Source organism: Myodes glareolus, chromosome 15 (genome assembly GCF_982192425.1).
Source record: "Myodes glareolus chromosome 15, mMyoGla1.1, whole genome shotgun sequence".
Taxonomy (NCBI): Eukaryota; Metazoa; Chordata; class Mammalia; order Rodentia; family Cricetidae; genus Myodes; species Myodes glareolus.
The window spans coordinates 23,346,113-23,361,641 of NC_142040.1; the positions used below are offsets into that span (position 1 = coordinate 23,346,113).

The 15,529-nt window shown below is 44.0% G+C and overlaps 1 protein-coding gene across 1 annotated transcript in view; it reads right to left on the bottom strand.

Moving 5' to 3' along the window:
• The window catches only part of Sv2c (synaptic vesicle glycoprotein 2C), a 195,194-nt gene that overhangs the window by 78,252 nt on the left and 101,413 nt on the right, over nucleotides 1-15,529 (bottom strand). Inside the window, exon 4 of the mRNA XM_087896799.1 lies at nucleotides 13,877-14,028. Coding sequence (XP_087752925.1) covers nucleotides 13,877-14,028 — 152 coding nt within the window. The remainder of the gene's footprint in view (nucleotides 1-13,876; nucleotides 14,029-15,529) is intronic.

A 15,529-nucleotide genomic window follows, 5' to 3' on the forward strand; every position in this document is an offset into this window, starting at 1 on the left:
TAGGGTTTCCTGACTCAATTCAACAAAACACTGAGGCCAGACTAGATCAGACATTGTATTCAGTGCCATGGAGGTTAGAATAACACTGGACTTCTGGCTTCAGAGCTCAGCAATTGCTTAGAGGATTAAATATACATAAAGACATACATTTATCTCTCTTTTTTTGAGGTTACAAAGAAAATTCTGAGGCAGAGGGATGTGTGCATTGGGCACAGGAAACAGTGGAAAGGATCCCAACAAGGCTTTGGGTAAATAGCTCCTTCTATTTGGTTTCATTGACGCTACCTTGGAGTTAGAGGTGGGGCATGCTCCTTCCACAGTCTGTCCTTTTGCAGAGACAGAAGCTGTCCTAGTCAGGGGCAGCCTTGAGCACAAGCCATACATAGCAGAGGCAGACGGTGCATGGGCCTGTAAGGAGCTGGCTCTACCACCGCTTCCTGCAAGCCGTCCTCTGTCTGGCTAGTCTCCGAGGACAACACATGGTCATGCGGTTTGATTTTTCTCAGCATCATAAGGTAAGGCCTCTGAAAATCTTCACAAGCCACCAGGGTCATTACCACGTAAGGTGTCATCACCTGCTTCCCTTTCGAACACCTCTGAGTTGGCCACCTCTGTCTTAAACTGTTGAGCAAAGTGAAGCCAGGACTCCTCTGACCCCACACACTTCAGCCCCTCTTTCTTCCCAGTTCCTCCAAAACTCTTAAGTGACCTACAGGTTATGGGAGCCTGCCTCCACCTAGTAACACCATTCCTATGGCAAAGAACAGAGGACTCCAAGGTGATTCCAGTGAGGCTTACTTCCTAATTCATAAAGCACCTGATGAAGGCATGCTTTGTAGTTAGTCATGTGGTTAAGACAGACCATTAAATCTCAGGGACGCCTAGGCAAGAAATAAATACACACATGGCTCAATTATTCAATCTTTTCTATTACAAGATTGCAAAAGAGCATTGTTTAATCTCTGACACAGTCACTCCACGCTGCTTCAAGCATATTTCCTCTTGCAACATATTCTGTCTCCTTTGATTGTTGCCAGATTTTGAGTCTGACTTCTGCCACTTCTCTATCCATTAGGCTTACCGCCACTTTCCCGGCAAGTGTACCATCAGAACCTCAACCAACTCCGTGTTTCTTCCACACCCTGCAGTAAGATGGGCTGCACATCTGGAGAGCCCACTGAAAGTCTCACAGAAGAATGAGGAGTAAATGCGCTTCAATCTGTCCTCAAGTGAACTGTGAGGAGGTGCTCCAGAAAAGGCCAAACAACTGCTAAGGAAGAAGGACCTTCCAAACTTGGACAATTCAATCCCCTGCCATGATTTTGACCTTAAATGCTGTCCCATTTAAAGATCTCTCCTAATAAGGTTTCATTCTGCATGGTTAGCTGCACATCTCAGGCAATCAGTCACATAGGAACCCTCACGAGTGTGCGTGCGTCAAATGGCACATTAGCTAAGATGTCCTTGTATTGCCTTGACACCCTCTAAAAGCATCTCAGGACAAAACTATGGTACCTTGATTTTGACAGACAGCTTTGCACAATGTAATCACCAAATCAGGGTCATACAACATAATCACCAAATCAGACGGGAAGAGAATAGTTCACTTAGCACCAATGTCTCCTAAGTTATGTGAAAAAAAAATAGTTTTGGCTTACGTTAAATAAATGAAAGAATATTAATTGGCTCCAACCACCAGAGATGGGTAAACTCTACAACTTTTTACCTTCCCAACCTGGAATAGTTAAAAGATAATTAGAATTTCTGAGGACCCCACCATAAACATGGAAGAAAAATGATATCCAAAGTTCAGCAACTTGTACCCTACAGTGCAAAGAAAGAATTCTCTGCTCTACAAAATTCCATTTCTTGCTTCCAAAGACAGCTCAGCAACATTCATGAGAGTCTGAGGAATGATGGTGACTCACAAAAAGGGGCATTTTGGGATGGGCTGGCTCTTTATGTTCCTCCAGGTGGAAATACACTTAGAAGCAAAACGGTTAGCTACTAGGTCTTGATAGCAACGCTAATTGTAAGCCTTGGGTGAGGGATCTAATTAGGTTAATGGTGAACTCAACCTAGAAAGGGTATTTTTAAAACACTTCTCAGAAAATGGTGCCCTAACTTCACATGTGTCTTGTCTGCTTCAGAATATAGAAAGATGCACAGGAATGGGGCATGCCTTAGAGAGAGAATTATCAAGTTAGGCTTAGCAGTTTGTATTGAAAATATTAGAAAATAATGACTATAATTCAGTGCTTTCAAAGGGTAGAGCTGCTCTCTGATGGCTGGCAGAGTTTTTCAGAACCCCCCTTTCTTATTTTCTTTCTTTCTTATTTTCTTTCTTTCTTTCTTTTTTTTATTTTCTAAGATACAGTCAATGGTGTTATGAACTAAATTGCGTTTTCCCAAATCCATACCTTGAACACTGTATTATCATATAATTATATCTGAAGTTAAGGTCCTGAAGGTTTACTGAGGTCATAAGAATGACCTCCTAAGCCAGCAGGATTGTGGTTTTATAAGAGGAAGAAAGAGCCAGACCTTGCCTACTCATGCCATGTGATGGTGCAGCAGGAAGGTGCCTGTCTGCAAACCGGGAAGATAGCTTTCATCAGAACCACCCCACCCTACCCCACCCCTCTACCCCCTACCAGCTCCACTCCGGCAGCCTGTCTTGGACTTCTAGCCTTCATAACGTGAGAGAATATTTGTTGTATATGCCTCCCAGGCAGTAGCATCCCCCCCCCCATAAGGAAAAACGGGAGGCTGAGCTGACTAATAAAAGAACGGACATGTAACCCACAATCAGAAGCTGGCAAAGTTGGATTTCTCTGCATAATAAGGAGGATAATGTGAGAGTGGGGTCAGAGTCCTAAAGGAAGGAGAAAGCAGTTTCCGCTCGCATGCTGTGTGTGTGTGTGAAGGGGACCAGAAAGACCTCATGATGTGTTTGAAGGAAACACAGGCCAACTGAGGATTTTCCATGCTGTAGTCTATGAAGAATGTGATACAAAAGTCTTTGTGTTTCTTATGAATACTTCAGTATGACAATTTTTATAATAATAAAGAATCCTGCAGTTATCTTGATTTTCTTATGCAAAATGAAGCTTAGACCTTAGAAGGCTTGGCATGGGGCTAGGACAGCATCACTTGAGCAAGGGGACAGATGCCACCAGCCAGATATATACACTACAGGCACAATGATTCCACACTCCTTCTGTGTCATATTTTGGGAAAGCCTCTTAACAGTGTTCCATCTGGGGTATCATTTTGAAGAAATGAGAATCAAAATATTGTTTCTAATCTTCCATTGTCTTTGTCACTCTGGGAAACATTTCAATGTGTTAGGTTGTCTCTTAAAACAAAAAAGTAAAGACATGACTACCTTTTCTCCCAAGATCATTAGAATAAGATAATATATGAAAATAAATGGTATAATCTAGATATATTTAATAATATATGTAAAAAAGGTAGTGCTTAATTTTTCTCTTATTTGAAATAATTGTAGATTCACACAAAGTTATGAAATTAGCACAGGGAAATCACACATAATCTTTATGCAAATTCTCAGTGGTTAAGCTTACATGACTTGAGTAAGATACCTCAGACAGGAATCTAGTAGTATAATACATGTTTAGCTATCCCTTTGTATCTGTGGAGGATGGTTTCCAGGATTCCGTGGACATCAAAATCTATGGATGCTCAAGTACCTTGTACAAAGATGGAATAGCTTTTGCATCTGACCCACACACATCTCCCTGAGCACTTTCATTTCTATAGATTATTTTAAATATGCACTATACCACAAATGCCATGTGACTACTTGTTTTGCTGCATTGCTTGGGAATAGCATCAAGAAAAAAATCTATAGACAATTCCTACAGATTCATTCCTTCCTGAATATTTTTTGGTTCAGGATTGGTTGATTACACAGGATTAGAACATACATATACAAAGGGCTGAATATTCACAGGCCTATATCATTATATCATGTGTAGATTTATATAATCACTTCAGAAATCAAGACACTAGAATATCTGACCAATGTAAAGATCTCCCTCATGTGACCCCAGCACTTGGTATTGTTATTAATTTTTCAAAACAAGATTTTATGCTACAAAATGAAATACTTGTTCTTACAGCAAAGCCCAACACCAACGACTCTGAATATTCACATTAGAAGCAAGTGCCTATTTTTTTTTTCCTGGAGATCAAGTTCTCCAGGATTCTTGGGGAATCTAGCGTGTTGAGGTTCTTACAGAAGCCTAAAAGTTTCAGCTTTTAACATTTCCTTTCAGGTTGGGTGGTGTGGCACACACTTTTAGTCCCAGCTCTTGGGAGGCAGAGGCAGGAAGATCTCTGTGAGTTCGAGGCCAGCCTGGTCTACAAAACTAGGTCCAGGACAGGTTCCAAAGCTACAGAGAAACCCTGTCTTGAAAAACCATAAAAAAGACTTCCTTTCAGGGTTCAAGGAAAGGTCTCCACAATAAGCTAAAGAGAGACTACAAATCTGAGGCTTAAGAAGTCTACTCACAGCAGGTTCCATCTATCCATGTTTTTAAATTCTTCTTTCTCTTCTTTCTCAGATCTATCAGTTCTCCCCATTATAAGCATTCCCAGTCACATACATCCTTAAAAACAGCAATTCCCTCGCTATAGCAGGTTTCAGGGCTGTAATTGTTTTCCTCCATAAAAATCAGATAAGAATTTTCACACATACACACAGATCTGTGCTGACAGCTGATAAAGGGGAGTGGCTAGGGCACATCCAGTGAGTTCCTTAATGAAAGAAGTTATTTAAGAAAGGAATTAAATCATCAGGGAGTTCTAGAGGTGAAGGTTAGTGCACTACACTACATTTTTAGGTGGTTGTAAAGAGGTAAAGGCTTATTTTTAGTAAAACTATGAATAGGGCACAGATTGTTTAAATCAGCATGCCACTTCTTTTCTCCCAGCATGGATAGAATTGGGTAAGCAAGCAAGCTACATAAATAGCCAGGGAGAAGCCATGGTTCCTGATCAGATAGCACATACACCAGATGCTGCAGTTTCTATGGGTCTAGGTCTGGAGTTTTGCTCTAGGCAGTAGAAACAAAGAAGGAACCCAGGCCTCTGAATTATCAGTTCCAGGGTATGCTGTTATCAGTCATTCTGGTCGTGGGGTAAAACCACAGCAGCAGTTCGGAAAAGCAGTAATCCTATGTCCTTGGATATCTGTGAACATCTTAAATGGAATGCTCTTTCCTAGACCCTAAGCATTTACCCAATGCCTGCTGATAAAGATAATCGCAGGAAGGCAGATCTCTGCATTTACCTTGGAGAGAGGAACAAAGACCTGGCAGTGGAAAACTGTTTTCATAGGTAGCTAGGGGAAAACCTATGATCTGAGGACCAGGTAAGTCTGATGCACTCTGAAATGCTGCAGAGGGACCATTGGCTGATGATCTTGAGAACCTAGTATCTATCTACTCTAAAACCAACATACAAAGGCCTTGTTTACTCAAATGATACCCATCCTTCAAATAGTACCTAGTTCCTTCCTGGCACACATCAGGATGTACAAAGCATCTTGTCTGAAGGAAGACATAGGGTAATTTATCCATAATAAACTCTCCTGGCAATAACTGATACACTAAAGCAAGTGGTACCTAGGAGGTTTCTATCTTGCAAAGAAAATAACTCCCCATGACTTATGAAGAAAAATAAAGCCAATAAAACCACTATTTTTGACACTAACTACTGAGGAATTTGTGGTACTTTTTCTTAAATTGCCTTTTCTTCTGGTCTCAGAAATTTTTGAGTTTTCTGATGGACTGTGTTGGTTATTTAATAGAAGATTCTCTTGGCTCCTGCTGTTTTCTGAGCCTGGTTCTCCAGCCTTATTGACCACCTGCTGGGTACCCAGTAGCTTTCCCAAATATTCCCATTCTCTTTTGGTTAGTTGCAACTCCATGTTGGTCAATAGTTATAGATTCTAAAATGAAGGAGCATCCAAGATTTCACAAAGAATGAAACACTACAGCAGAGATGGCTCATTGTCTCCCCACCTTCACTACATTATCCTTTCTGCTTGGAGACTATATTTCCCAGATTCTCTTGCAGCTAGGTAGGGTCATTTTTGATGGGAGCACAGGTATATCATATCCTTCTATGTATTTACTATTTTGTGTAGACCATAATGTCAAGTAGTAAAACTATACTAGGAATGGTAGGACACTTAGAAGAAACTGGAGTCTTTAATGATAACTATTGAGCTACAATAACGACTCTGGATTGCTTGCAGACAATCTTATGGAATAGAAATCAAGTTTGTTTATGCCTCCTGTTAGCTGATTTTTCTTTATATCTAGTCAATTCTAATTTTAACAAATGTGAAGAAATAAAATGTAGGAATTTGAACCCAGGGTCCAGTGGCTTCTTAAAGTTCTAAAGGAAATGCCTGGTGATTTCTAGTTTATGTCCTCATATCCATTTTAACTTTATGGCAGTGACCATCCCCGTCACCTGTTGCCAGATATTGTTACATCTTACTAACTGTCCTTGACAACAATTGTTTCATGTATAATCCTACTTTTGCATGAAAAAGCATTATTTTGGAAAGAGGTCTGTAGACTTCAACTCACTGTCAGAGGGAAGGATGACACCCTGGTCACAAAGCAGTGATGGTAGCACAGAAGCATAGAGTCCTGCATGTCGACAATGCAGGTAATCACCATAACTTACACGCTTGCGTTTTATGTGTCCACTGAAAACGAATTTATCCAATGAGCGTGAGTGGAGGATGAGGCTTCCAGGTCACCGGCATTCTATAATGTTATGTTCTCCAGATTCACTTCCTTTGTTTTAACTGTTACCCCCCCACACACACACACACACACCGTACTGGACAGCATCACGTGCTTTGGCTTGTTCTTGACCTGTCCCTGTAGTTTCTATGCTCACAGTAAGCATAGACATTTTAGGTACCTAAGGCAGGAAGAGAATCACACAGTCAATCCACTGCCACTTTCTTGTTTCCCTGTGGTGCTGAGGATGGGCTCCAGGGCTTTGCACATAGAAGGTAGGGAGCTCTATCTCTGAGCTATATCCAGAGTCCCTTTTTACCTAAATATTTTTGAGACAAGCCCTCATTAAGTTGCCCAGACCATCCTTAAAGTCACTATGTAGCCCAGGGAAGTCTTGAATGTACAACCCTCATGCCTCAGCATCCAAGTAGCTGGGATTACAGACTTCCACCAACAGGCCTGAAAGTGGCTGCCACTTTTGAGGATTGGATAGCTACTGGGGGTTACCATGGTTACTGGGCTGCCTCCTACTGGAATGCTGACTGGAAGTGGCACTGAGCTTATCAGATCTCAGTGAGGCAGTAGCAGAGAGACTGATGTTACTTGTCACAATTCCTTTCTTCTGCGATCCAAGGGATGCCTTCTTATTCCTCCCCTAATCAGTGTGGTCTTCTCTTCTTTCCCCCACAGTAAGGGAGAGATGTATTGATCTCATCCAAGCACAGCGTAATTTGGACAACATTGGAAAGATGTGTATTTTCCAGGCCACCATCTCTCTGAGGCTGAAAGGGGGTGGCTTACAGGATGGACTTGGGCCGTATAGATGTGCTGTTTGGTTCTATGATGCTCACAGTGAAAGGGTGAGCCAGACACAGCCTGGGGGTGTTGGGTGCTGAGTACCGTGTGAGTGAGCTTTTAGGGACAAGGCTCCTCATGCTGAAAATCCCCTCCCTTAGTTGATTGAGCATCCTTGCTCCTCACTGGGATGTACACCTCATCTGACGCATGGTCAAGCAGAATGACAGGAGTGTAATGGAGTGGACGGCACTGCAGGGAAGCAGCAGCCTCTGCATCCGGACCTCACTGAAAGCTTCAGGTGGGAGGACCAGAGTGATGAGTCAGCCCTGCTCCCATTTTCCCCGGAAGGTAATTGGGTTTCCATTAAAGGCTGATGTGCTCTCATTACTGGAGAGTGTGGGGAGAGAGAGAGAGAGAGAGAGAGAGAGAGAGAGAGAGAGAGAGAGAGAGAGAGAGAGAGAGAAGCAGGGGAGTGTCGGGAGGGCTTTTCCATCGGAGCCGTGTCTGCTTCTGAAAAAGCTGCTTGGTCCCACCCACGTTCAGTGGGAGACCACCATCTCAGCCAGAACAGCTGCCCTAAAACAGACAATGCACGCCGCCGAGGGTGGAGAGAAAGAGCAAGCTCTTGAACTCTGTTGTTAGGAATGTTGTTAGCGTGGCACGGCTACCACAGGCATCAGTGTAAAGATGCCTCAAGAGGGTTGTAGTTGGCTCAGCTGGTAAAGAATGCCTGCCACCAAGCCTGCGGACCTGGTTTCCATCTCCATGACCCACATAGTGGGAACAGAGAGCAGGCTCCTGTAAGTTATCACCTGTGCTCCGCCCATGTGCTGTACTACACGTGTGTGCACATGCACACACATATAACAGCAAATGGATAAGCAAACAAACAATGTCAGATCTAAAGAATATGCCTCAAGGGTATAAAACTAGGTGCACACAGGGTCCAGCCTCTCCTGGGTTTATATCTAAGAAAATGGTATTAGCATTACAAATAGCCACCTGCCAGTTCCCGTTTGTCACTGTGAGATTCAGAGGTGCTGGCAAAAATCAACCTGGGGCTGGTGGGATGGCTTAGTAGGTAGAGGAGTTGTTTGCTATACATACTGGAGTTTGATTCTCAGAATTAATACGGAAGAAACAGAAGTTATATGATCGTTATGAACAATATCAACATAAATATTGTAGTCCACAGATATATACAATCATGGTAATAACAGCTTCTGAAACAGAGGGAAAGCTGTCATGTTCCTTTATGTGCTGGTAGCCAGTTTCCACTGAAATCAGAAACTGAGAATGGGTGCCCAGGATAGTCACACTCCCTACACCTAGTTAGCTGGTCCGGCAGAGGAAGGTGGGGTAAGGGGAGGAAGAGGGAATGGAGATCAAGGTAGGGCTTCATTGTGTAGCCCAAGCTGTGCTGAAATGTACTATGTAGCCCAGAGGGTTTTGAACTTACGGAAATCCTACTGTCTCAGCCCTGCTTAGTGTTAGGATTATAGGTGTGAGAGTTTATGCTGGAAACCTTCAGATATTAGCAACTACCCATCTCTGGGTAAAGTTTCAACTTTACCAAAGACTGATAATGTGAGAGAAAATGCCATCATTATCTGATACTGGTACAAAAACTAGGCCGATCCCATTATCTAGCATTAGCTCCTAGCATTAGCTCCTAGCATTAGCTCCTAGCATTAGCTCCTAGCATTAGCAGCTCGTGTCTTAACTCACCAGGACATGAAGCCATCAAACCCTCTGGTGGTGTATCTAACTGCTCAAGAATCCTTTCAGAATCCTTGGACCAAACATAAGGTCTGTTTTGCCTTGGAGACATGTGTGGAGCCACTGCATCTCAGTGACATCAGGCTCAGGCTCCCTACTGATGGTTGTGTCCTGTAGACAGGAAAGAAGCACCTGGCATAGAAGCCATCAAGAGGGCCGTGTGTGCATGAGCCACACTAATGTGTGCACTCATTCACCAGAAGCATATCTACAATGTGGAAACCGATTATCCACACTTTCCCTCCATTTGAGAATATCAACACCAAACTTCAAGTCACTGTGCTGTGTTCTCAAATGCATCCATACACAACCCTCCAATAACAGCAGTCCTCAAACATCTCCTCAGTGAGAAAGGATGGAGAAGCGGAGGAGAAGCAAATGACCTGCTCCTGTTTCTATGGGCTTCTGGATCATTCATACAAAACAGAATTTCCAGTGAAAATAAAGCTTCCCCCTAAACATTTAATGCTTGATTTTCTTTAAAACTATTTTTGCTTTTATTTATTTATTTTGTGTTGTGTATGTGTATACATGTGTGTGTGCCTTGGTGTCCATACTGAGTTCAGATGACAGCTTTGGTCAATTCTCTCCTATCATTATGTGGGCTTCAGGGGTCTAACTCAGATCATGAGAAGAGTTTTTATTGGCTGAGCCATCTTGCATGTATACAGAGTTAGGCTGTGAACATCAACTATATATAATTTGTATTTGTCAGTCATACTTACTTTATGCTAAAAAGAATAAGAATAAAGACAGCACTGAATCCTTAGCCTGGAGGACCTGATTTGATTGCGGGAAGTAGAAGGCTTACTGAAAACATTTCCAGAAGAGTGTATTTTCCATAGATGTAGACAATTATTAAGCACCTGGCTAGGGGATTCTGGGAAGGAGTGCACTGGAAATAACCCACCCATAGGACAGACAGAAGACTCACTGGCAGATACCTCATCAAAGTAGCATCTGGATTTTAAATTTTCAAAAGCAAACAAGACTCTACCATCCAAGAGCATAGCAGTGACTTCAGCAAGGGTGTTTCACAAGGGTTCCCCCCGCTGGTTCTAACCTGCAGACAGGGCTGATTGAGGTGATATGTTGTTGGCTCATGGCCAACTTATGGCCATGGAAAGACTTCAAGAAAATCTAGCCCCAAGATTTTAATATTCTGTGACTGCTTTACTGCCCAGGTCGTTACTTCTCAAGGTTCCAGCCACATCATCAAGATTAAAGTCATCCCAGACATTTCATCTTGTTGCATTCTCACTTTACACAAGTGACTTTGTGATGTGTGACCTTCTACCATGACAGCCAGAGATGGATTAGTTTTGATAGGTGGGTTAGTTGTGGATGAATCAGTTTGTCCTTTTTTGATATTAAAATGGCAGAGCTTGCATACGCTGATTCCTGGGTATTAGGCACCGATGCACTGCAAAGAAAAAGGTTCTCAGGCCATCAGGCCATGCACAATTGCAAGAAAGGGAAGTATAAGGGCAAATCAGAAGAGCTGAATCCTTAGCAGGGAAAGCAAAAGAAAAGCAATGAACAGCTTGCAGAAGTTAATACCTGGCCTTGGCTGCATGACCAGCAGATGAGCCCCTGAGTGATATGATGGGAAGGGAGGGCCAGGAAGGGATCTGCAATAAACCCAAGGAACCAAGGAGTTCCAGAGAGGTTTGGCTATAGCCAAGGAAAGGAGGTGTCATAGGAGGACAGGACAAAGGAGAAGGCTGGCTTAGAGAGGATTAAGTGGGAGCAGAGGGCAGAGGGTAGGGAGGGAAGGGAAGAGAGAAAGAGGAGAGTGAGTGAGGGACAGAGAGAGAGAGAGAGAGAGAGAGAGAGAGAGAGAGAGAGAGAGAGAGAGAGAGCAATCTGCCTGGAACCCATGCAAAAATGATGAATGAGGCTATAATTTTGCCCACCCAGAGGGCACCTTACCACCTTACTTTTTAAGGATTTATTTCTATTATTTTTAATTACTTGTATGTGTTTGTTTGTGCTGAGCGTATGTGCACATGAGGGCCACCAGTGCCCATGGAGGCCAGAGATGTTGGCTACCCTTGCAGCTGGAGTTACCAGGCAGTGGCAATCTGTCTGATGTGGGCACTGGGAACTGAACTCAGGTTCTTTGCAAAAGCAATACATATGCTTAGTCACTGTGCCAAGCACCTTACTCTAATGGCTAAAAAGGCTGTGTGTGAGCGGACCAGCAGTAGCTCTGAGAACCATGGCGAGTAAGGCTGGACTTGGCAGAAGGTCTGCATTTCCTTTTCACCTTCTCTAGTTCTCACAGAGTAACCTCTCATGAAAGAATTAACATTTTTTCAATGTTAATCTGAGCTGAGAGGGGCTTGGACTCAATGCTGCTCTACAATCTAAGGTTCTGAGGGTGGCTGAGGTCCTGAGGTCCCAGGTGAAGGAGACAATCTCTGCTTCCTTGGATGGTGACCGAAGACAGTTCTGGAGGAACTGGCCACACGAAGGCACCTTTGGCCCAGAATCAGGTGGAAACCACTTGGGCTAGCACGTCATCCACAACTTCAGCACTCGGCAAAGGGAAGCTCTCTACAGACCATGACAATCCTTGTCTTGATTTTTGTTCTTGTTTTTAAATACGATTTTGGCCTTTACATAACTCTTTAGGTTTATCAGAAGGAAGACGGAGACAACCCAATATCTGTACTCAATACGGCAAAGCAAACAACAGCACCTTGGGATACCCCCATCTGTCTCTGTGTGCTGGAGACCTCTCAAAATTATGCTTTAGCATGAGAAATTGTACTGTTCTCAAAATAAATAAGAATAGAAAATAAGCAATTGCATTTAAAAAGTAATCTAATTTGGCCTGGTTTATCAGATTTTAAGAACTAAGAGTAGGTCATGTTTTTGTTTGTTTGTTTTTCAATGCAGGAGTCTGGATCCAGGTCCTTGGATATGTCCGACAAGCACTCTGCCACTGAGACACATCCCTGGTCCCCCAGTCTGAAGTCACGCATAATTTGAATTTATATAATATTTCTACTTTTCAAGCATTAGCTTGTTCAAAGGGGTGGGAGAGGAGGATGGGGGAGGGAGAAAGAGAGGGAAAAAGGAAGGGGAGTTAGTTTTCCTTCTTCCTGCACACTGAGTTTGATTCTTGGGTTCTGTTGATTTCTGTACTTCACTGTTTGTATACAGATGAAGCAACTTGAAACTTGAGTTTTCTGAGACTGAGAGTATTGCTCGGAATGGGGACTTTACTGTTCATGGAAGCAGGCATGGCAATGGCTGAGGAGAAACAGACAAGAGGGTCTGGAGGCTGGCTAGGCAGTGTCAGCACTTATGTGCTGCAGATCATGGTCTGTGAGGCGCAGTCTTGCTCGTTGAGTTGTCTGAAGACAGACAGGGCCTGGCTGACACAGACCTGGCGCCTGTGTGCATCTGAAGTGTATGACAGTTTCGAGAGAGGTGGGAGGTCACATCTCTATAAACGCCGTTGATGGTTGATGTGGTCACTCCGGATAATGCCCTATGGAGTGTCTGTGTCCCTCCTGAACTGTGGGAATCTGGCTTCAACCCTAAGTCAGGCTCGACAGCTACAGCAAATACACGAGAGTGAGGGCGACAGAAGAGAAAAATGTTGACCCTGGCTGTACTACTGTGATTCCTGGTAGCAACTGTGGCAGATGTTGACCCTGACTGTACTATTGTGATTCCTGGTAGCAACTGTGACAGAACTTCATTCTCAGCTCAGAAGAAGAGACCTCACCCTCTGGAGTTATCTGGGAGATAGGGATGACTTTGTGTAGATGAGCCTAGTTTTGATGTGCTCTTGTGTAGAGTAGGTCACCAGAAAGACATACCACAGTTATGCACCCCGTCCTCTGGTTAAAGCCTGGGTTATTAACTGACCATGAACTATGAGATTGGAAGTTCCCTGCTGCTGAACGCATGGAGAATGGTGAACCTGGAGGAGGTGTGGTTCTTTGCTCTCCCCATATGTCGGCATCTGGCAGTTCACTTGTATCCTCTGTAACGTCCTTGATAATAAATTGGGAAATTCGAGGTAGGCATTTCCCTGAGATCTGTGAGCCATTATAGAAATCAGCTGCACATGAGGAGGAGGATTATGGAAAGCTCCAGCTTCTAGTTGGTCACTCAGAGGAGGCCTGGGCTTTCAGCTGGCATCGGAAGCATCAGAAACGGGTCAGTCGTGCGGGATTGAATCCTCAACCTGCGGGACCTGACTCTGAACCTAGATAGACAGTGTCAGACACGTTAACCTGAAGGAATCGCAGCTATGGGGAAAGTGGAGGATGGGTGACCACCGACTCTCACTGCGCAAGACCAGCCCTGGAGTCCTGCCTCTTCTATCCACATGCCCAAAGGACCATTTGACACCGTCTTTGTACAGACCTCCCCATGGAGAGCATTATGAGTGGCAGACACCTGACGAGGACAGTACTGTCCCCAAGCCAGAGCTCGGGGTGGAGCGGAAGCGGATGGAGAGAGAAGCTGAAACATGGCAGGTCCCTTACCGTAGTGTGGGATGATGGCCCAGGCCATGGCTGACGCGTAGATTCCACCGATCATCCAGAACATGCAGAGCCAACTGAGGTGCTCACCCCGCTTCTCCCGGGCTAGGACTTCAGCGAAGTAGGAGAACACAGTAGGAATGGCGCCTCCGATCCTGCCAAGAGGTGCAGAGAACACATGAGATTGGGCCTGGGACAGCTAAGGTGAGGTGGGGGGGGGCAAGGCCAACGGTAGCAAGACATATCCTCTCCCATCCCTGGCACAGCAAGCGAGGTGCATTTTCTATCACTTTTTAGTAAGTGTCCCTGGCGAACACAGGTGCATTACTGTCTCGCCCAAACTTGGAATTGCAATTAAGCTATGCGGGCAGAAGGTGGCAGTGGTTCCCCACTAATGTGGTTTACAGCTTTGCTTGCAATTCAGATGGAGTTTGTGCTCAGGGCTGGACAGTCTACGTGATAATTATTAAAAGTTACAGCATTCTGGTGGTTTTTAAAATAAGTACCCTAATTGATTCATTAAAGCGAAGAGAAGCACTGTGATGTGTCTCATCCATATGACTGGTGGGAACTTTGGGCTCTGCTGTAAATACCCCTAGGGGGCCATCTGCCATCTTTAGTCCCTGCTCCCTCACAGCAGGGCGGATGTGCTTTGCTGGCAGACATATGGACAGGCTCACCTCCTATATTAGTTCTAATCTTTATCCAGGAGATAGGACAGCTGAATGAGACTAAACATAAGGGTTTGTACCAAGTGTGGTATTTTGTTCATTCCTCTGTCTTAAAAATATTTTACTATATATATTTATTTGTGTATGTGTGTGCTTGTACATACGTGGGGGTACCCATAGAGGCCAGAATAGAGTGTCAGATCTCCTGGAACTAGAGTTATTTATAGGTGTTTGTGAACCACCCATGTAGGTTCTTCCAACTGAACTAGGGTTCTCTAGAAGAGCAGCAAGCATTCTTAAACACTGAGCGCTTTGTCCATCCCCCTTATAAGGGTACTTGTAAGAGCCTCTGACTGACTTGAAGCTATAGTGTGACTAGTGGGTAAACCATTCAAGTGAAAGACTCACATGCTGACACCACACAATTAAAAATTTGTCTACTTGCTGGGCAGTAGTGACACTCGCCTTTAATCCCAGCACTCAGGAGGCAGAGGTAGGCGGATCCCTGTAGACCAGAGGCTAGTCTGGTCTATAGAGGCAGTGCCAGGAGAAGCTCCAAAGCTACACAGAGAAACCTCATCTCGAAAACAACAACAACTACAACAACAATAACAGTAAATTTTGCCAGAAGCAAAGACCTGTACTTTGAAATCTGCATTTTGTTTACAGCCATCTAAGTTCACAAGTAAGATATTCACCTTTGCAGGCAAGTTCTGGAACTAGGATGTTAACCTAGTGAGACCTGCAGGCACCAGGTTTTTAGAAAACATTAGCATTTTCTTTGTTAGTCAAAAATCACAGACCTCCAGTATTTACTTATCAGCTAGGGATGTTTCTGGACTCGAATTCCAGCAGACCTGACACATCTCCCCTCCCCCTTGCCCGTCTGCTATATAACAGCTTCTGAGGAATAATAAACGGTGGTTTGATCAGAAATCCTGTCTTGCTGCCATTTTCCTTGTCTCTTGCCCCTCCATTCCTCTCC